This window comes from Prionailurus bengalensis, chromosome B2 (assembly GCF_016509475.1).
Source record: "Prionailurus bengalensis isolate Pbe53 chromosome B2, Fcat_Pben_1.1_paternal_pri, whole genome shotgun sequence".
NCBI classification, from domain to species: Eukaryota; Metazoa; Chordata; class Mammalia; order Carnivora; family Felidae; genus Prionailurus; species Prionailurus bengalensis.
Genome location: NC_057349.1, coordinates 123008271 through 123031839, shown reverse-complemented (window position 1 = coordinate 123031839; position 23569 = coordinate 123008271). Strand labels below are relative to the sequence as shown.

Here is a 23569-nt window from a genome sequence, read left to right as displayed (position 1 = left end):
GTTAATTATCTTATTTTGTGAACACACTCCCATTTTCGTATTCAAACCAATGGTATATTTTGTTTGTTATGTGTGTGTGTGTTACCGATATGCTCCAGACCTGCTTCCTTGACTAAAGACAGGCTACTTGCTAGTACACTTGTCCATTCTGTCAAGAAAGAACAAGAATTCCGATCCATCTTTGACCACATTAAGTTGCCACAGGCCAGCAAAAGCACTTCAGAGTCATTTATTCAACACATTGTGTCCTTGGTTCATCATGTTAAAGGTATGTTTATTAGTACGAATTAAGTATTTCTTGTAAATGAAAGTGAACAACTAGGCTTTTAATAATTAATGTACTCTAGGGCTAGCAAGTAATATATAGACACCATGAGAAATTTGGAAAAACAGTTTCGTGAAAGAGCTATCAGTTTTGTTAGCATTAAGACCCATAGAGATACTTAATACAAAGTGATTAAAACACTAAATAGAGTTAAAACACACTCTAAAAATCTGTATTGTGACAAAACTGATACATATTTAATGCAAAGTCTTTGAAATGTGTCATACTGTATTGGAAGGGTAGAATGCTTACAGATGATTTATCCTTGCATGCATATGACTTAACAATGTACTCTTGCATAGATTTAGAATAAAGCAAGGCCATGGTGACTTGAGTATTACTGAGAGTAATACTTCAACTTTTAAAGAAACCCGATACCAGTGGAAAAGCAGTATTGTTTTTCTATCTATATTTTTGTGTTACTTAATTTGTTGTAATACTTAGCTTTTTAAAATGACAGGTAAACTGGAAAAAGAATTATTGGAAGTTTTAAAGGGGAAAGAGTTCAAGTGATTTAAAAATGTTAGATGAGTAGTGATTACATGAATAGTGGATGATAATAACCTTTCTTTAAGTCCTAAAGATGTTACATGTGTTCATTTTAGCTAAAGTAATGATGCTCTATTTTCAGCCGTATGTAATTCTAGCTTCAAAGTTACTAATAATTTTCAAATGTTTTAGGGTATGACTTTTTGGGCAATTAGGTTGTTTTGTTTTTGTTATTTTCTTTTTGTGTTTAAAAGGCAGCTTACTATGAAATAGGTTCTTACCCAGGAAGCTACGTGGTTGTTGGTCTTAAAAGCCATTTTTTAAAAAAAATTTGTCTTTTTATGAGAACAACTCATTGTAATAGCTGAAACTTGTCATTAGCAAATTCTTTATGCAGTTGATGTCTCAAAATAGTGAATAGTTAATTTCTTTTTGACTGTAATTATTTAAACAGGGTAACAAAAAAGTTTTGTTATTTGGCTATAACTAGGTTTGTGAACCAGTTTGTGACCATATTATTGTGGTACATAAAATATGAAACATTAACATTTTTTCTTTTTTTCTTTTTTTTTTTTTGCCTTTTTTTGACCTGTCTCCACATTTTACAGTTTATTGCTGAATTTTGAGATCAGGTTTTGATAAATTTTTTCTTTTTCATTTTCTTTTTCTTTTTTTTATTTTTTATTTTTTTAAAGAACTGTAGTTATGTTTCATTATTGGTATTGTGCAACCGATCTGAACAGCTCTTTCTTAATTTAGAGCTGAAAATGCCCAGTGATGTTTTCTTTTTCATTGTAACTAGGTCCTGGAATATGTTTTGAAATGGCAAAATCCATGTTTCAAAGTAAAATAGCTGTTGAAAGATACAGGCAAAGTTGAATCTTCTGTCTTCCTGGCAAAAATGGCATAAAAACTGAGTTGCTAGCTCAAATTCCTGGGTTTCATGGAATTATGATTGAGGCACTACCCTTGTAGTGGCCGTTTCAAGTTTTAATGATTGGTTATGAGACATGTGCTGGATATTGGGCGGTAAGTTGACAAAGATGTATGTTGACCTGTTAAGCAGATAGCTTGCTTAGTAATGTAACGTTTCATGACTTTATACGTCTTTCTATTTTACGTTTACAGCGTATCTTGAATGGTTTAAAAACTAGTATTGATAATACTAATTTTAAAATTTAAGAGAAGGACAAGAGAATAATAGAGAATGTGCTGTCAGGTTTGCCAAGATGCCAGATTTTTGGAGTAATTAGTGTTAATTGATTTGAAAAGTATTTTTTTCAATTGAAATGGTAGTATTCAGTTTTTTCTTAAATCCAGTTTTTGTTGTCAGTATAGTTCTTGATGAAGTAATTGTATTCACTAAAACCAACTGTGTAGTTATTTCAGTATTTTTTGCAAATGATTACTTGAAGTAACTTCCCTGGTTCATATTGGCAAGGTATAAGGACATTCACATATTATTCCTTTTGTTCTGTTTGAGGAAGTATTGTATGATTCAAATCAAGTTAGAGATTCTCAATTTAGTCTATTTATTGTTCTTGGAATTTATGCAGCGTTGACAGGGTTCTCTGACGAACTTTGTATCAGTTACTTGTTGAGGTAGAAGTTAAAAGGGACAGAGTAGGAGCTCTTTGTAACACTTGATTCTCTTCTGCTAGGTTTCTTGAGTATTTTTATTTTCTTTTCACCTGCTACATGCCCTTCTGTCACAAATGAAAATCTCTCTTGAAGTAAAGATAACTAATTGGGCAGTATTTCTCCTAAATCAACAGAGCAATACTTCAAATCAGCTGCAGTGACTCTAAACGAGAGGTTCACTTCGTATCAGAAAGCCACTGAAGAACATAGTGCCAGGCAAAAGAGCCCTGAGATACACAGGTATGTGCACTATTGAATGGACGTATAAAAATACTGTTTTGATAGGAAGACACCATTTCTTTTATTTGTTTGTTTGTTTTTTTGGGAAGATACTGATCATATTGGAACTATGCTAGTGTCATCATGATACAAGATAAACTTTGGTTTTATTTTTTATTTATACCTTGAATAAGTATATTTCCAGCCTTGAGAAGTTTATAATTTACTGTTTCTTTTCAGTTTTTATTTTATTTGTTTAAACAGGTTCCTAGAACTTAAAATACTATCAACCACTCCTCAGTAAGGAATTAAATAGCTAACACATTTGTTTTTTGGGAGGGAGTTGGATGCCTAGAGTAACCCTTTATTTAATCTCTGACCATTAGTTTTTTCCATCTACCACATAAGGACAACAGTGCCTCTTTTGCAGGGTGGTGGTGACAATTAGTATTGGTCATAAAGTATCTGAGTTCTTAGTAAATAGTAGGTAGGGTTTTGGTGGTGACCGCTGAAGAAGTGCTGAGAAGTTGCAGTTGACACTAGCTTTTAAAAGGCAAGGAAAGGCAGGGATAACACCAAAGATCCACTGAATATGTAAAACTATTGGAGATACTTAAGAACAAATAACCATATTCATGTGTGTATTAAAGATATGGAAGTATATAATTGTATGATGGTTGCCACTTAACATTCAATTTAATCAAAACACGTTTTTTTTTGATTAAAATAAATTTGTTTTAAAAAGTTAAACTTCTTTATATATAAAAATATCTGAAGCATTTTAATTCACCTTTAATGGATGTAGTCTTCTTAGTTGTCTACCAGGAATTAGATTAACAATCTTATGCTAAAGTTGATTGGGAGAGAAATAACTGGACATTATAAAAATGGACAGTTCTGAGGAATTTTGGGAACAGTAGTTACTGTGACTACAAATATTTTATTTTACATTAAGGAGAATTGACATCTCTCCAAGTGCCCTGAGGAAGCATACTCGTTTAGCAGGAGAAGAGAGAGTTTTTAAAGAAGAAAATCAAAAGGTATGTTTTGAATGGACTTCTTTTTACTGTTAAGTTGGGCTTAGTTAATGATATATGCTAAGTATAGTTTGTGTAGACAAAGTATTTGCAGAGGTTCTCTATTTTTGACTTGTAAGTATATGAATATAAGGTAGTGTATATAGCGCTCCTTTATAAAAGAAATTAAGCTATGTATCTTAGTTAAACCAACTTTTTAAAATGCTAATGAAAGTAAGAAAGTTCTAAGTAGACAAAGGAAACTTAGAAAAGCAAAGATAAGAATTATAGTAGGGTTTCTATATAAAGTTTTGAGGTGAAATAGATTAGCCAGAGTAAGTATTCCTGATTTATATATGCCTAAATTAATATCTCTAGGTTTTTCACAGTGAGAACAAGAAGTAACCCCCATGCTACTGGGCATTTTTGGTCTGGACTATGAAATAAGTGTTCTGAGAAGCAATTTACAAGTGAACAGTTGGAACAGAAACTGTCAGGATTGAATTCTGTGGGTTGGGGAAGGAAGGTTTTCAATGTGAGAAAAGAACCTGTGAATGGTGGGGGAGGGAGGTCTATGAGAATGGAATGTGTTTGTTAAGGGGGCTCTGATACATGCTGATGATTTGAAACTGACATTTTCTAGGTAGACTAGTCCATAGGACAAGTCATATGGGTCTAGTAGAAATGTGGGGACAGGTAGAAAGGGAGCAACTGTCTGTTGTAATGAAAAGGGCAGGGGACTTGGAAATGCTGCTTGGTTCCACTTTTGGCTATAACCAGGTATTATCTGTATGATGCTTGGAAAATAATTAGTCTCTTGGACATTGGCTTTGTAATCGGAAAAATGAGACTACATGTGTTTGCAGAGTTGAATAGTTGAGGTATTATGAAAACGTTGGCACTTTACTACCAGAAGCTGTTATTAATGGTTGTATTTTACAAATATTTTAATAGGGCATGCTATTAATTTACTAAATGAGAAATTTAGAGCTTAAAAGAAAGTGGTTTCTTTGTGTGGGCATACTGATCTTGGAAAAACAGATTCTGAGAAGTGAATACTAATCTTGGCTTTTCCTTTCAATATCTTGGGTTCAATGTTGGTTTATTTTTGCCAACAATTTAGTCTATCCTTGTGCTCTGACAGAGTGAGTATCTTGTTTCTTTCCTCATTACTCAGACCATGTTTTCATCTAGAGGAGAGAAAATAGTGATTACTTATGATAGATAGGGGAGGATATGACATTGCTTTTTATCCTTCGTCTTCTGATCTGAATGAATAATATGTGTTATTATTTAACGTATGTATAGTTTTGTTGGAGTTTACAAAGTAGTTTTACCTAAATTGTTACTTGTGGGCTTGGTAATACCTCGGTGAGTAAGGAAGGTTTTTACTCTTGATTAGTCTTTTTTTTTTTTTAAATTACCCAGGGAGCAAATAGGTGAGTAGTTGATACCATTTGGAGATATATTTATACTTTTTTTTGATGAACGGTTATATTATAGCTAGATTTCCCAGAGTAAGTACTTCTTATTGTTGAATACTAGCAAGGATGTCCACATTGCTTAGCATCTTACTGATGTATAATTTTTCTTCATTCCTAGATGCCTCTTTCCATCTTCCTAAATTATATAGTATTTGAAAAAGCAATGGAACAAGAAGGAGGTGAATTGTGACCCAGTTAAACTAATGTCCGTTGCAATACCTGAATTGAGAAAGGGCAGTATATGGCCCAAAATACTGAGTACAGGATTGGGAATAATATCTTTCTGGCTTTGTTTCTACCCTTATTCAACCTTACTTGGTTTTGTTAATCATCTTCCACTTGCATGTTATGGAAATTACAGAATTCTTCCTTTTGAAGTGGTTTTTATTGGGTTCGTCAACCTAATTGGGAACAGCTTGATGATAAAATGAGGCTTCAGTAACGAGAACCATTACTTTAGGATCCCTTAACTTTATAGGTAGATGGCTATACTACAACCACAGTTAGACTGTAACTTCTGTCATTGTTCAACTGTTTACAAAAAAGCTGTTTGAAAAGGATGAGTGATGACAATGAGGATGTGCTGAGTGGAAAAACAATTATTTTGTTCTGCTGTACAAAGTTTATTATGGATTGCTTTGAACAAAAACCTATGCTATTTTCAAGATAGTTAGCTTTTCATAACTTCCTAGTTTCATAGTCCCGTTGCACTGTGTATACAAATGTTGAGTCAAAACAACCAAGTGTGTTTTTTTTAACAAAACTAAAACTAAGTATGGAAGTAGTATGCTATGATCCACTCATTTCTGATACTAAAATCCCAGATTAAAAACTGGCATAAAATTTGGGTACATATCTTTATATCTTTATTTTTTTTTCTCTCCTGAAGTCTGTATTTTACATTTGTCTTTTATAGGGAGATAAAAAATTAAGGTGTGATTCTGCTGATCTTCGGCATGACATTGATCGTCGGAGAAAAGAAAGAAGTAAAGAACGGGGGGATTCCAAGGGCTCCAGGGAATCCAGTGGATCAAGAAAGCAGGAAAAAACTCCAAAAGATTACAAGGAATACAAATCTTACAAAGATGACAGGTAATTGTTAAAACTGTCTGAGTTAGGTTTTAGCTTCTAATTAGCCTTTAATAATTGTCAGCTTAATTGCTTTCAATTTTGACTGTGTAATCGAATGTTTAAATTTAAACAATTAAAATTATTTGTTTTACAGCAAAAATGTATTTGTCTTTTACACGGCTTATGGTGGATGAGGACAAAAACTTTGGAATAGCAAGCTAACACTGAAAAAAAAAATGACAAATTAATGTGTCCTATTATCCAGGCTACATCAGGAGGTTGGACTTCAATGCAGTGCATTTCTAGAAACAGTTTGTGTAAGAACTTTGGTTCGTTATGCTTGATTCCGCACTTTTTCAACTCATAACACCCAGAGTACAAGAATTTTAAACTGATATCTAGTGGTTTAACATGGGAGAGATGGGGGGGAGGAAGGACTAGTTTTTATGAAATAGCAATGTGTATTAATCTTTCAAAGTAATGTTTCCATGGATACTGTTAGCAGTGGTAAGAGTTACCGCAGGTATGACCTTTCCGGGTGTTGTGTTAGAACCATGTAAAATTGATCATCGTAGAGTCAAATAAATAATAGGAATATTAAGTATCATAGATAATCGTTTTCTTGCTATTCATTAGGTAAATGGTGGATTTTACTCGTGTTTTTTAATTTATTACTGGTATTTGTATGTCATATGCTTTTATTTCTCTAATGGAGTAATGGCCCAAACCATATCAACTGTTCTCACCCCGAGTGTACATACTGCAGTCATTTTGAAACTTGGCCTTAAAAACATTCTTACTTATTCCTACTCTTCTTTTCCTTTCCTTAAAATAACAACAACAACAAAAAGTTAAAAATACTGAAGAACTGAACCTTATTCTTGAAGTTTCCAGACTGCTAGTTTTTAACTGGCAGGCTATATCATGTTTTCAGTAGTTATGTAAAACAAGTATTGAAGGAGAATGGAAACAGGCTGTATCAAAGTTTAACACCCAATCATTTTAGTTATGTAATCATTTTTAATAGGGGATAGTTTTTTTTTTTTTACTTGAAAAATATCCCTTTTATTATAAGATTCAACAGGGTCTTTGTCTTTTTAAAAATAGCACATATTTTTTGTTTTCTCTATTTATTTTGCAGTAAACATAAAAGTAGAGAGCAAGATCATTCTCGATCTTCATCATCTTCAGCGTCACCTTCTTCTCCCAGTTCTCGGGAAGAAAAGGAGAGTAAGAAGGAAAGAGAAGACGAGTTTAAAACTCACCACGAACTGAAAGAATACTCAGGCTTTGGAGGAGTTAGCCGACCACGAGGAACCTTTGTAAGTAATAGAATTACCTTTGATTGTTGGTAGGGCTTTACTTTAGAGCACTGTACATAAAGTAAAATTCATGATTTAGACATTGTTGCGGGTCATTACTTCTGCAGTTAGAATTAGTCTTGGAAAGTGAAATTGTATTTGTATATATTGATTAAGATATGCCATTTAAGTGTTGGGAGGAAGGGCTGCAGCTGGGATGATGCTTTCTTTGTATATAGAGTAAAAAATGTTTCTGATTTTTAAAGAGCTGTATATATATGTATATATATATAATTATATATATATAACTATACACACAAACACACACACATATACATATATCAATTAGATACTTTTTAAAATTTTGGAATCAATAATTGTACATGGTGCATGAAGACCCAAGAGTCAAGTAAAGTTACTGAGATCCAGTTCTTTAATCACTTAGTTTTTGAATAGATATCTTAAAGCATTAAAAAAAAAACCCTAACGTCTGTATCACAGCTATTTTTATTTTGCCTGTTTTGCCTCCCAGTCCTTGTTTATATGTGTATAATCATAGAAATCATATAGCTTTTGTTTTTATTCTACATAGCATACACATTATCCCTATGTTTGCATAAATTTGTTACAGTTATTAATTACAACTTCACAGTAGTGCATCTTCTTGACTCTTTAATTTCTATATTCAGATTCCTACCTCGAGTGAGTATCCAGTCAGTTAGTAGGGCTCATTAATTAGATCATTTGTGAAAGAGAAGAGCTTTGCTTATATGGTGATAGGTGATAGTTGAACAGTTGGGACTCCTATAATAATTCAAAGAATTAGACCACTCTTTTGGGTAGTAAAAGGGGAAAGAACCAACTTGATTATCTAAAAATACTAGTTCAGGCTATGAAATTGTAGTCAGTATGCTAATACTTAAATTGACTGCATTTCTTAACTTATTCAGCTTTCAGTGGGCAGATTTTTTTTGCCTATAGTATAAAATGGCCACCCTTTCTGTCCTCAGTGGCTGTGAAATTGAGATTTAGGAAGGAAAGTAGGGAATTTGTTTTTTGTTACTGCAGTAAAATTAGAGTTTGCATGTAACTAAATACCTTTTGATTGCATTACTAAACAGCTTTGTTAATGTTAATCAGTTTCGAATTAGAGGCAGAGGAAGAGCCAGAGGAGTTTTTGCTGGGACAAATACTGGTCCAAACAACTCAAATACTACTTTTCAAAAGAGACCGAAGGAAGAGGAATGGGATCCAGAATATACCCCAAAGAGCAAGAAGTACTTCTTGGTGGGTGTTAGAAATCTGTGTTTATTTGGTTTGCATTAATTTTCAAAGCATACTGGGTGAATACATTTGAGTACAGGTATCCACTACTATGAGGAGTTTTTGCCATAATTTAGGAAACCTTTTAAAAATTCACTACCCAGATGATTTGAAGTTTCGAAAATGTGGGTCCCTTTAGTCCTGTTTATATTTTATTGATGTCACCTATAGGCTGATCAGGGTAAACTAAAACTATACCTGATTTGATAGCCACATTCAGAGAACATTAACATAGGTTTCACATCTGTCTATAAGACAATGACAGTTGTAGAAACATCTCATTAAGATTTATCTTCCATCATCACAGCTGTTTGTTTAAATGAAAGACAGAAGAATTCTTTCACAGAGCATGTAATTAAGGATCTCAGGGAGGCTGTGTACTTCCTCTGGAATAAAAGGAGGATGAAAAATTCCATATGGAAAGTTGCTGGCTACACTAATTTGATGCTTCTTTGTGATACTTTTTCCTCTGAAGTAGTTTTCTAAGGGGTGAAACTAGAGGAGGTGGGTCCTGAAAGAGTTTCTAGGTAAAGATGGAGATTTTCTGTAGTTTGGCATGGGAGAAAAGGGTCCATCCAGCATTATAGACACTTAGGAAAATGCCAGAACTATTACCAGAAGTATTTATTTCTTAAATAGCTTTTCAGAGATCAGTTCTGAAGATTAGTTGTTTTGCAGAAGCAAGGAGGAAGGTAGTACTAGATTTATAGAATTGTGTCTTTCATTTAGTTTTTTATGAATATATTTGAATACACCTGAATACCCGTGACCTGTCTGCTAAGTGAGAGGAGAGAGCTAAATGATGAAGTAGATCTATGTTGTTTGAAGAATGGGCAATCAAAAATTAGCTTCTGTTTGATTCTTTTGAGTAGTTTAATGAACAAAGTCCGAAAAAGTTTTTAAAGGGTATTAATGCATACTGTTTGCTCAACATATGCTCCCCTAAGAGGAAATTTATACTTGTTTGAATTACTTGAGTTGACAATGTGGACAGTAAAAGGCACTTTATTCAGTTATAGGAAAGTTTAAAAGATCTATTTTGTTTTTGATTTTCAGACTTTATATATTCACAAACTGCTCTTTATACTAGGTACCATGAATGCAAAGACATGTATCATTACTTGGCTGGAAAAATTTAGAAACAAAAGTTCTAAATATATGTGTAGTGGATTTCATCCAAGGCAGGAAATGGAGGATTATTTCAAAGGGAGTGATTAGGAGAGCCTTCATAGAGGAACTGGGATTGAATCTTGAGCTTAAAAAATAGACAGGTATACTGCTGATTGTAGGCGTGAAACATCCTGAGATAGAACTCTTTGGCTGTAAGTTTGGTAAAATTAAGAAAAAGCAGAAACCAAGTTGTGGGAGGCTGTATCTAAATAAATACGGATTTTAACCAGAGTTTAGAAAAATCATGGTTGTACAGACCGATCTGAGAGTTACTGAGTGTCTGGACTAAGAGGCTAGGTAATGGAAAAGTTAAAGTAATATTAATGAGGACTTACTCAGAGATCTTGTATGTAGTTGGGTATTGGTAGTAAGATGAAGGGATCTCTCTAGGATAGGGAATACAAGGGAAAGGATCCCATTTGAGAAGATTAAGTTCTGTTCTTGAGGTGCCTGGGAGAAATTAAGTGCAGATGTGCAATGGAAAGTTGCTAATGCGAATCTAGAGGAAAACAAATTTAGGAGCCATCATCTTCCAGGACACAATTAAAGCCCTGTTAAGATCACCCAGTCAGAAGAGATTAAAAGGCCACCCTGTTGAAGGCGGGGCGAGCAGTGGGTGAGTGATAGTAAAAATACCACACTGTTAAAAAAAAAAAAAAAATAATGCCAGAGAAGTAGACCAAATGTTATAGGTCAAAAGATTAAGAGGGAAATGAGAGGTGGACAAGTAGATAGTAATTAATACTTTGAATCCTTTACAAATATTTAATTTAGGCCACACCTTCATTTTTCTATGGCATACTTTTAGAATCCGATGTTGTAATTTTTTCTTGTAATAGGACATAACCATTTTAGTTTGGCATTTAGGTAGTAGTTTTAGTAATTAAGAAGAATGTTATTTTAAGATTTTAGGAACTTAGAAGTAGCAAATAACATTTTATGTGTTGCTATTTTGGGCTGTATTTAAAAACCTTCATTTCTATATAAAACATACACTTGGATTTGTCACAGACTAATGTTCACCAGAAGTAACTTTTTTTTTTTTTTATGTTTTATTTATTTTTGAGACAGAGAGAGACAGAGCATGAACAGGGGAGGGGCAGAGAGAGAGGGAGACACAGAATCGGAAACAGGCTCCAGGCTCTGAGCCGTCAGCACAGAGCCCGACGCGGGGCTTGAACTCACGGACCGTGAGGTCATGACCTGAGGTGAAGTCGGACGCTTAACTGACTGAGCCACCCAGGCGCCCCAGAAGTAACATTTTTTTTAAGCTTTTAAATTTTATTTAATTTGAGAGAGTGCACGCATGCGCGGTGGGTGGGGGATGGAGGGATGGAGCAGAGGGTTAGAGAATCCCAAGCAGGCTCCTTGCTGTCAGCACAGAGCCCAGTGTGGGGCTCCATCTTAAGCTGAAATCAAGAGGTGGATGCTTAACTGACTGAGCTGTCCAGGCACCCCCAAATTAATATGTTAATACTTTTTTTTTTCTTACAAATCAATTCCCAGAGTTAATTATTTTAGTTCTTAATGAGCCATTGAAATGACAGCTCTGGTTTTTACATGGATTTTTAAATTTGAAAGATTTTGCTTCTTTTGCAAATATATAGACCGCTATTGTTGAGACTAGAAATATAAACAAAAATATTCATAAGAAATGAGGTTGAAAACTTTTAGATGTTCTCCTAAGAATAATTGACAAACATGGAACTTTTGACTATATATATATATATATATATATACACACACGTATATACATATATATATATACGTATATATATACACACGTATATACATGTATATACATACACACACGTGTGTGTATATATATATATATATACACACATATATATACACACACATATATATACACACAGACACACACATATATATTTTTTTAAGTTTATCATTTTGAGAGAGCGAGAGAGAGAGTGTATGCATGCGTGCAAGCAGGGAAGGGGCAGAGAGGGTGAGACAAAAACCCAAGCAGGCTCAGCGCTGCCAGTACAGAGCCCAACATGGGACCAAACCCAGGAACTGCGAGATCAGGACCTGAGCCGGGATCAAAAGTCAGACGCTTAATGGACTGAGCTGCCCAGGCACCCTGCTTATGCCCATATTAATGAAACATTAATACTTACTAGTAATAATAATAGTATTTATTGAGCATATGCACTGTGCTAGGTTCCTGTTTTACATGTATAAATTTATTTTGTGCTTACAAAAAATCATTTCAAGGGGAGTCCTTTATTCTACTTTTATAGATGAAAAACCTTGGGGTATACAGATTAAGCAGCTTGACCATGGCTAGTAGAATAGGACTTCGGAATTGAACCCATGCCTTGGGCTCCAGAACTAGGGTTCTGAAAGCACCCTACCGTTCTTTCTCCAATATTGAGTAATAATAACATTTGTTGTATTCTTTTCTGAAAATTCTCATCTCAACACTTGGATTTATGCAAAGATATGGTGATGTTTTCAATAACAAGTAGGAAAGATAGTCTATCTTAGAACCTGAAATTCTGTGGAGGGGTGAGTATGTGAAGAGTTGGAGCAAGTAGGAAAGTACTGGAGTGGATAGGTTCTCAGTGTAGAGTTGATGTCTTCTGAGGAAGAGAAAATCTCTGGTGGGGAAGGAGTTTCAGGGTAGGAGTTTTAATCAATTAGCCCTTTGAAACATGATCATTCTGTGGAGAAGAGATAAGAGGATTCAGGAGGTTTTGTTCTAATATGGCCTCCTTTGTTAATGTGTTTTTGTGCATTACAAATAATTTCTCTGGTCCTTTATCATGTGAAGTGATTCATTTTAAAAAATTGTAGTAGGACTAATATCTTAGAAGTTAGAACTTGAAGATTAAGAGTTAGTTTGCTTAGCATTAAAATGTCCCCTAGCTGCCAGGATACTCTGAAAAATACAATCTTTTAGCTGCTGTAGGGTATTTAAAGGTGATGGCTTGTTTAACTTCAGTGCCTAGCTTTGCCTCTGCTTTTTCTATTTCTGTAGCTGTTAGTTGCCTTATACGGAAATCATTTACTGCCACTAGATACTTGGGAAATGTATACTGTGGGTGATGGCTGAAGGAGTAGTGGAGAGAACTAGTTCTGTGACCTTGGTCAAGTAGCTCAGTTTTGCTGTGCCTCAGTTTCTTTAGATCTAAAGTAGGATTAGTTAACAGTATTTTATAGGGTTGTTTGAGGATGAGAGGAGTAAATACGTGGAAAGTGCTCAGAACAATGTCTTACCCTTAGTAAGCATTATTAATACCACTCTTTGCTTGCTTGTCATACACTGGGATGGGCACTTTTTATAGATCATCTGTGTGACTTCATGGTTATCTCCCAGTTTTTAAAATGAGAACGTAAAGTCACAGCTTCTGTTTAGATTTAAACATGCCTCTGACTCTCAAAACCTGTTTGCTTCTTCCCACAAATAAGTGGAATACTGTGTAAATGCCACAAACACAAACTCTTAAGTGGTGGTTTGTGCCAATACCAAAAGGGAACCTGAAGTTACGTAGTTGTGTGGGTATCATTTTGAGTGAGAGAATATTTTAAAATACTTTATTTCAGGTTTGTAATTAAACTTTCTGACATTCTGAAATCTACACTTTTGATAGTTCCTCAACTCGCTCTTTTTGGAGTCATACACACCTCTAGCTTGTCATTTTTCATCAGCTTGTTAAAGATAGAGGATTAGAAATTGGTAAGTGCTCTTTTGCTTTGTGTGTTACTTGTGTAACTGAGCTTTGCAAGTCATGCCAGGAGGGTGATCTGTATTACACGAATATGCACAAAGGCACAGTCTTGTGTTTTGAAAAAGGTGCTTATACCACATAATACTCGAGAAAAAGCTTTGATGACTTTTGGACAGCTGGTCAATACCAGTACTTCACAGGTTATGGAACATTATTTGCATTATACCCAGTATCTTATTAAGGGGCATCATTTTGCCTCTTTCTCCATTTTTGTAGGTGACAGACTTGAGAGTTTGAGGTGGGCAACAATTAATTAAATTATATTACAGGTGAACTTTGGCTTTTTGTTTGGTATTTTGCGATAATACTCCTCTACTTATCCACAAAGTGAAGGGCTTTTCAGTTTGTAGATTGTGTTTGATTAATGGAACAATTTGTAATTTGGGGAATATCTGTATTGGGGTAGAGTTAATGAAAAATTAATGTTCAAATGTAATAGAAAACTGTAGTACTATGTTGGTGAAGAAGAAATAAGTTACTACTCTAGGGACCATGCTGTCATGATTTAGCATGTAAAATTCTCTGGCCTAGAAGATTGATGTGCCATATACATTGATTTAGATTTAAATCTCTGTAGGATTTTAAAATCTGTTCCTACATGTATGGTATAATTCATATCATTTATTTTATTTAATAAGTGTTGCATAACATTTTTGTGACTGTTACGTCTTTATGACTGGTAGTTTTGGGGAAAAATAAAGGTTATTTTATCTCATTTGCATGCAGTATATTAACAAGTGGACTTAGATTGAAATAATGGAAAGCAAAAAAGTCAAAACTATGAAAGTTGGCAGTAGTTTAGCAGTTGAGGTTCTCCAAAAAATTGTCTGGACAGTTTGCAGTGCTTGGGTTATAAAGCAGTAAGATGTATTTACTTGATTTCACAATGGAATACATTTTTACTGTAAAATTCAGTGTTACTGGCTTTGGTTTAATGTGTTTTAGACATTTACCAATGTCCCATACCCCAGTCTTCAGAAGATTTATACCATGACTTAATGGGGCTATAATCATTTTACTTACAAGAAAGACATTTTAGTGATGATTGTTTTTAACCTCTCTGTAGCATGATGACAGAGATGATGGTGTGGATTATTGGGCCAAAAGAGGAAGAGGTCGTGGTACTTTTCAACGTGGCAGAGGGCGCTTTAACTTCAAAAAATCAGGTAGCAGTCCAAAATGGACTCATGACAAATACCAAGGGGACGGGATTGTTGAAGATGAAGAAGAGACCATGGAAAATAATGAAGAAAAGAAGGACAGACGCAAAGAAGAAAAGGTAGAAAATTTCATCTTGTTAGTGATTCTAATGGATTTTCTTCATTATGGGTTTGGTGGGCCAGTTAGTTCATTAATTCATTTTTAGGAACAATGATTATTACGGATCATTTTCACTCCACATTTTTGCTAATCTTTATTTTCTCTTTGTTTTTTTAGGAATAGTAAATCTGAAGTGAGATTGCAACAGAGAGCAGAACTTGCACCCACCATTTTTTTACCTGATTTTTGTTTTCAAATAAGAATGTAAGCATTTTACTTAAATTTTACTGTTTGCAAGTAGTCAATAGAAATTTTGTTTTAAGTCTTCAAATATCTTGAAAAATAGTAGACTGTATGTTGAAAATTGTACTGAAATAAAGTAGAAAATTGTTACGTACCATATTTGTAACTATCAACTTTTAAAAAAATACTTTTACTGTTTTTGTTACATGCATTGTAATTCGCTTTGTCTATAAGATATGGTCAAGTACAGCTCTGTGAAAGTTCTGATTCTCTTCCTTCCCTGTTTGTTAATGTTTATTCTGAAGTAAACGTTAGCTCTACATACAAATCCCTGGACAGAAGTTGTTTATAGAGACCACACTAATTATTTTAACTATATACATCTGTTTAACATTCTCCTTAATTCAAACACACTACATTGTAGGGTGACTAATTTTTGAGGTGTACCACAGAAAAGGTTCTTACTTTGGCAAACTAAGCTAATTTAACATGTCAGCAAATGTTTAAAAAGAGAAAAAAGCTTTATCAATAGTTAAAAAGTACAAGCTATTAAAAGATTGAAAATTACAAGAAATTTTTTTTTTTTTTTTTTAATTGAAAGCAAGCAGTGGCCTATAAAACCATTCTTAGGAGCCTTTACTTTTGGGGCTGAAAATTCAATGTTTTTTCTATTCTTATTTGAAAGTTTGAGTCATGGTCTTAGATATCAGCTAATCTTTGAGAGAGGAACTGGTCTGTAATAATACAGATGAAAAAATCCATTCTTAACTGATCATCTTTAAGAAACAGAACAAAACCTGTAATCCTGGTGTTGGTATGGAAGAGGATTATCCTGCAGAATAAGTTGATACATTAAAAAGATGTACCTGATTTCATATCTTACATATTTATTTGAGCTTTTGGACAGCTGAAACATTAGTTTGTAGTCTAACCATAAGGAAAAATAGGCAAAAAAACCATTATGTTAATTAGTATTTTAAGTAACTTGTTTTTCAATAAAAAGTTTTGACAGGAAGTTTGTTGCAGCATTGGTCTAACTTGGTTTTTACTTTTTCCCTATTTTCAGTTGCAGTTTATAAAATGGCTTTTTCTTTTTCTTCCCAAGGGTTCTATTCTTCAGGTAGATAATCTTTCAGATGTGGATTATCTTTTTGTTTATGCTGATAGCTCTTAAGATGAAAACTCAAAATAGTAAATTTCACTGTCAAGTCTCTGTCAGTGACCATCTGTAAAAGTAGTCAAATTTCATTTGTTAATTCAGGAACCAAGTTAGTTGTATACGTTTGCATTAAAAGGAGGAAATGCTAGTTCTGTTAAGTGTAAACTTTTTCAAAGATCTTAATTTATGGATCTTTCATCCTTCGTGATTTGCAGTGCTCCTAGCACCTTGATTTGCAGCCAAAGGCATTTGCTAAGAACTGTAAGGGAAAAATAAGAAAACAAAATTCAATATACATGATGTTTATGGCCCTAGGACCCTTAGTATTGCATGATTTCTCCTATTAATTTTGTCTTTTCTGAAATCGTTAGAGCAGAGGAAATACTGTCAAAGCAAGTTTGTTGTTATGTTAGGACACAGCTAATCTCCTAGTCAGAAGAATACTTAATTACATGCGAAAGCAACATGGATTTAGTCTTCAACACAAGAATTTTCATAACCATTTTATTTTATACAAATAAACTTAGCTTTTATTTTAAGTTATTATTTCGTTAGATACTGGATCTCTGTGCATGACTATAAATGTGCAGTTTTGTTTTTCCACTTAAGACAATAGGAAAAAGGGAATTTGCTGAGAAATTGTTTAATAGGGAGTGGGAATAAACCTACCCAAATTCTATCAGCAGGTTATATTTTAAGTGCAAATGTGCTGATTTAACCCAAATAGATACATGATTCAGTTACTTTTATTCTATTACACAAAATTGAGGAAAGAGGATTATACCAGAATTTAGTAAGAAGGGTGATAGAACTCTGCAGTAGGATGCCATTGTGGATGTTCTCTTTTTCAGAGCCAAACATATGAAAAGCCTATGTTGTGTTAAGCCACATTTAACTCCACACTTCATAACATGTTACAAAGCTGAATGGTAAGGGTATTTGTTTACAAATGACAGAAAATAACTCTTTGATACCTGCATTAACAGACTTCCTTTTGCCTAGAGAAGGAAAATAAAAATGAACCAAAGGATATTTCCAGAAAGGATTAAGAAACCTGTTTAAGAAGGCCATGACTCAGTCTTTAGGTGTGTATACCTTTCAACATTCTAGGAATTTTAATATAAAATAGCAAAATATGTTTTTCCAATTGCAGCCTACTTTAAGGAATTAACTATTGTTCCCTTTTGTCACAGTTAAAATCAAGTGTTGGGAATTAAATTATAATTTGAGTAAAAATACTACCCAATACGAACGAATGTAGATGGCTAAACGATTCTTACTCAGTGTGTTGTATATTGCAACAGGGACCCTTGTAAATTGTCATATGCCAATAAAATGTCATAAGTGGTAATAGCTGTTGTTTGTTTACCTGATTTTGAGACTATTTCTGTGTCTGATCTGTACAGCTGATTTCTGTGACCTATTTATAGATTTTTGAATACCAACTCCTCTGTTAGTAAAATTACTGGTATGCTATGGCTTTTTTGGGGGGTTGATACATACTCCACAAAACTCAAACCCCATATACTGTTATTTTTTTGTTTTCCCTGGTAATTCCAAGCTGTTATTAGAGAATACAGGAATTCCAGATTTCTAGTCTAGTTCTCCTGTTCTTGTGTTAATACAAGAACTTGCCAGCCATAATATTATGGAGAATCAGCATTGCTTCTCTTTTTAAAAACTATAGTAGTCCATTAATAACTAAAAAGAGGTTGGATTTTGTTTTGTTAGACTATAATTTTGTGTAAAATTTGGTGTAATTCTCACCATGCCCCTTTTAACAAAGTGGACCATTCTGTCAACTTGAAAAAAAAGCATTTTTCACAGACATTTGTGTGCTAAGACCTATAGTACATATTTTGACTAATAATATATTAGGAGGCAATTGGAGAAAAAAAGTTTATTGTCATGGGACTGTATTAGTCTAGACTTAATAGTCTCTGGATAGAGATCCTGATACATCCTTTAACAAAATTTTAGAATGTTATCTGTTACCATATTAGGGTTATCAAATAGTTAAAACCATTATTACATCTGAATGTCAAGGGTTATATTAATGAAGTTTTAAGCCAACAGGATTTGTTGTTATTCAGTTTCTTAGAATCTCAGAGATATATGGAAGTTTGTTGTATTCCATTGTCTTACTCAAGAGCCTTTGAGATTGTGTAGGTTTATGAGCTGGACTCCTTATATTTCTGAAACATTCAGTAATGATAAGTGTGTGTTGACTATGCAGGTGAAGCCAAAGTTCTACATTTAATTAAGTCTTCTAGTTCTCTTTATATTGTTACGTCACATCATACTTTAGCCTTTAAAAATGGATCCCATTGGTTAAAAAAAGAGACACAGACATTAGGATCTGTGTTTCCCACTACTAGAAAAAAACTTCAAATAATGTTTCTTAATTATAATCTCTGCGCAAGAAAAATATTCCCCCTGCCGCCCAAAAATATTTTTCCTACAGATATTTTGGATGATTTAAAACAGTTGAACCTATTGGCAGCACTCTTAAGATGCAGAAGATAATCTTGATTCTTACAAGTAGAAAAGGATTGGGCAAGTGGATTTTAATGCTACTCTCCTAAAAATCAAAATGAGATTTTTCATAGTAATCTCTTGGGGTTGCCCAGCTTCCTGATGCAGTAATGAGTACTCCTTTTAGTAAAACTAGATGATAATTAAGTACACCTTCATATTAAATGACTTGGAAGGATTTTTACTCACAGCATGACCTGTGTATTTGGCAGTGATAACTTCTTGGTACTATCATTGTAATTGCGGATTTCATGGAGTCCATAAAGCCATGGAAAAAGAATACCATTCTCATCCTCCAGAATAGTTGTTTACTTGCTACCTTATCTAGCCCTTGACTATGGAAGATCGTAATTTTTCTGTCTTAATGTACCAGAAAGAGAAAGCAATAAACTTTTTATTAGGGTACTTCTAAAGCTGCCATGGGGGGAATGTTAAGTACTCTTTCAGTTTTTTGAAGGAAATTGAATATCACACCAAATGTAAGCATGAAAAGAAAGTTACAATAAAATATAAAATTTAACTGGTTAATGTCAGTATATACTTATAGTGTGTGCATACATTTGGTGGTGATACTTCTACTTCAAAATCAGAGTGTTGATCTGCTTTTCACCCCTCTAATACTGTGGTAAAGATACCCCCACTGCTGCAGTAGACTCCTGACTTGGACTCCTTAGCCCTTAAATTTCATCCTTTAGTTGCTGCCTGTGGGATATTTTTCAGCCGTAAAATTGGTGTCATTTTTAGCTAAAACCCTTCGATGTCTTCTCTTGCCTAAATATTAGTCAAGATGAACAACATGAGCCAGTTTTTACCTTTGTGCTTTACCCACTTACCCACCCCTTGTTCACTTACCTATCTTAAAATCTTACACCCTAGCAAAAATTCTAAATTCTTTTTATGTCCTCATTGAATGTAGCACATTCTTTTAGGCTAGCAACTCATTCCATTTAAATGTCTCTCTTTGCCAGAATAAATGTTTAGCAGTTTGCATTGTGTATGGCATACATACATAGGTATGAAATAAATGCTCCTTGAATGTATAATTAAAGCATGATATAATTGTATATGTATAGAAGTTTGATTAGCATAAGCCATTTTTTTTTTCTTTGTGGCTGCTGCTAAAACATAATACAGTCTAAGCTCCCTTAAAATGTGCTGAAGAGACGTCGGATTGCAGTGAACAGAAGAGTTAGATCATTAATTTTTTTTTTTATATGTGGCTCATGTTACTCTTGTGCAGTTCCATGTTTTTAAGAGTAAATCTATTTAAAAGGAGAGGGACCAGAAGCTTGATGTCTGAAATAGTGTCATGTGAATAGTTGGAATGTTTGCTGTAGAGCAGTGATGACTGAGATGGGTCCTTGCGAGCAGTCCTCAAGTATTTTAAGGGGTTTCCCTTAAAAGAGGAAATAGAGAGTTACAATTCAAATTATATATAAGGATCAGGATGGACATTTGATGTTACTTTGTCCAGCCTCATCATTTTAACATGTTCTGTATTTAGAGGACAACCAGAGCCAGTAGATAAAAGTCATAGATACGTAGACTTTTTTTTTTTTTAATTTTTTTTTTCAACGTTTTTTAATTTATTTTTGGGACAGAGAGAGACAGAGCATGAACAGGGGAGGGGCAGAGAGAGAGGGAGACACAGAATCCGAAACAGGCTCCAGGCTGTGAGCCATCAGCCCAGAGCCCGACGCGGGGCTCGAACTCCCGGACTGCGAGATCGTGACCTGGCTGAAGTCGGACGCTTAACCGACTGAGCCACTCAGGCGCCCCAACGTAGACTTTTATTGATTGACTCAGTGAGCTAATATTTGACATGTACGTACTTAAAAAGAGTAGTTCGCTTGTAAATAGCAAGTTTTCTGCTTGTAAAAGTATTGAGAATCTGGAAGTCTTTGTCAGGAATCTGTGTTATCTGAAGTTTTTTCCTAGTTCTCTGGATTACTTAATTGAAGTTTAAGAGCTACCTTTTACTCTCAGGTGCTTGCTTTATTGTGTGTTACCATCTGAGGGTACCAGTCAGTGATAATTAAAAAGAAATGCTGCATATTGCCACTTTCTTTTCAATGTTGCAATAGGAATGAATTTAGTTTTTTTTTATTGTTGTTTGTTTTTGTAAGACTTATGCCATATTCTTTACGATATATATCATATCTTTGGATGGCAAATAATTTGTTACTAGTTGTAAGATGATCCAAATCAGTTACTTGGAATTTTTATGAAGTAGAATATTTTTATTCCTGTTACTGGGACCATGACAGTATCAAATTATGAGTCGATTATTGCTAAAAATGAAAAGGCCTAAATGCAAACATTAGTAGCACTGATGTATATCTGACTGTCTGAGTGATCCAGAAGCGGGATAAGACTAGAAGGGCATCCTTTAACTATTTTTTCTGTGTTCTAGGTTTTAACCAACTCTTTTTAAGTGATTCACAAGAGTCAAGGCATTCCTATTTGTGAATGTAAGATTGTATCAGAAAACAGAGTACAGAGTCTATGAAGTCCTATGAATCTTCTAAAAAAAAAAATGGAACCAGAAAAATCAAGCAGCAGTTCACCTTTCTGCCTTTAGAGCGGTCTAGCTATAGTAAACTATTTTTGTTCGAACATAGTATGAGTAGTTATAGACACATAAGACCTTTGGATTCATACACTAAGCATAACCTAGTTTTTCTTTTGTATAAATTTTTAAAGGCTCAAGTAAAAAGAAATCCTGCTTTTAGACTATAAACATTTAACTTTGGTTTTATAATTTTAATGTAACACTACAAGTAAATAGCAATTTATAGTATAGATATTACTACAGTTTAAATAGACCTAGAAATATAGTTAATAGGTCTCTTATATTAACTATTTTAATTGTCAATACAAAGCACATTTTTAGAATTTAATTTGAAATATGATTTTAGTATCAGGGAAAATTTTGGTCTAATTGCTCTCAAATATTTAAAATTTTTGAATAAATAATTGTAAAGGTTTAATGAATTTTAAGAGGTGTTTAATCTTTTAAATAGCGCTGGTTGGTTTAAGTGTACTGTATTAGCACTACCCCTGAGAGGCTTCAAGCATAGTCAGAATAGAAAGAAAAAGGGCCTAAATATTTTTCTTTTTGAAATGTAAAATTTAAATGAACTTTCTGGGTTAGCACATCTCAATGTGGAGATCACATTTACATATGAACCCTTATGGTTAACATTGGAGAGGCTATTTCCTACTTTGGTAGAAGGTTAATTTGTATTCTTTCCCACCGTTTAAGATAACTACAGTAACTTGAGTTCATCACCAAAAACAAACTTAGGCTTGTGGCATAGGCTAATGGGGCTCTGCTGGGTATTTGGCAAAATTGAGTATACACATCTTTCTAGCCTTTGTCTAAACCAGCCCTCAGCCTCTCACCTTTCGTTTATTCACTGAAAAAGTATGCCTGGCAATGGGTGTAAAGGTGAATAAAACATTCTTGGTGTTGGGGATCCAGAACATAGTATGATGATTATCTATAAAGTGTTAGTAGTTCTGGAAAAATACATTTGGATGGCAAAACCAAATACCTATGGACAGCTTTTGGAATTAAACTAGGTGATGAACCTCCAAATATCAAATGGGGAAAACCATCAACCTGCCTGGTATTGGTTTCTATGTGAGAAGGAAGAGTTGGGGTAGGGTCTGGCAGACTTGAGAAAAGGAGAATCTCAAATTACTCAACTGAAACTTGGATTTTGTCCTCTCCATAGTGAGTGCAAGGTACCCAAAGGAAGGATTGGAGAGACTGGGACGATTTTCCCCAGTGAACTCTCAAAACACCAGCCAAGACAAGACTCCCTTTTAAGGACAGGACTGGACCCCACACTGAGAAGAAAGTAGCAAAAGTAGAATCATTGAGTGTAGAGACCATAGGAGAGGGCTTAGATCAAACTGGGGGAGGGGAACACAATCAGGAAAATCTTAGCAAGCCACCGTATTTCTGAACATTACTCAAAAACAACAGAAAAGGTAACTGAAGTCAAAAAAGCTTTCCTGAATCTTGCATCATTCTAAAAGGCCAAGAAAATAATTTCATGTAAACATGAGCAATTGAAAAATACTGTCAAATCTCAAAAGGTTATCAAGATGTGGTATAGTATGAGTGCTTTCGTAAACAAAATGGAGGAAAGATCTCTGAAGAATGTTAGGGGTAAGTTGTCAGCAAAACATTCATGGAGGGTGTAGCGTGCATGGTGAAGGTAGCTTTAGTGCTGGTTCCTATTCTAATATTCTCCGAGGAAGTGTTGGTCTGGCTGTAATGTGTGCTGATTGATACCGGACTGGAAAGGGAGGTGGCCACAAGATCATGATTTATATACTTATAAGGGCAAAAGGAAAGGACAAGGTACTTGAAGAAATTGTGACTCACTGATTCCAAGTAAGGTGGCTGACCCATTTGCCTTCACTTATACCTTGTCCAACAGCCTCTTCTGCCTTTTCATCCTTAACCTAGTGTGGACTACTGGGATATTCTGCCAGTTACTTAGTTACAGATCATTTCTGATGTCTGTTTTCTTTTGTCCCATATCCAGTTATCTTACTCAAGTATTG

The 23569-nt window shown here is 34.3% G+C and overlaps 1 protein-coding gene across 5 annotated transcripts in view; it reads left to right on the top strand.

Moving 5' to 3' along the window:
* BCLAF1 (BCL2 associated transcription factor 1) overlaps positions 1-17804 on the top strand; it is a 30372-nt gene extending 12568 nt beyond the window's left edge. For 2 of the 5 annotated variants that reach the window (XM_043593079.1, XM_043593080.1), the window contains exons 6-13: positions 99-268; positions 2590-2695; positions 3630-3714; positions 6091-6266; positions 7387-7567; positions 8687-8833; positions 14858-15070; positions 15229-17804. In XM_043593079.1, coding sequence (XP_043449014.1) covers positions 99-268; positions 2590-2695; positions 3630-3714; positions 6091-6266; positions 7387-7567; positions 8687-8833; positions 14858-15070; positions 15229-15234 — 1084 coding nt within the window. In that variant the 3' untranslated portion in view covers positions 15235-17804. Of the gene's footprint in view, positions 1-98; positions 269-2589; positions 2696-3629; positions 3715-6090; positions 6267-6399; positions 6563-7386; positions 7568-8686; positions 8834-14857; positions 15071-15228 lie in introns of those variants that run through there. The other 3 variants (XM_043593082.1, XM_043593081.1, XM_043593083.1) reach the window with 2 other exon arrangements.
* Positions 17805-23569: the final 5765 nt, after the last annotated feature.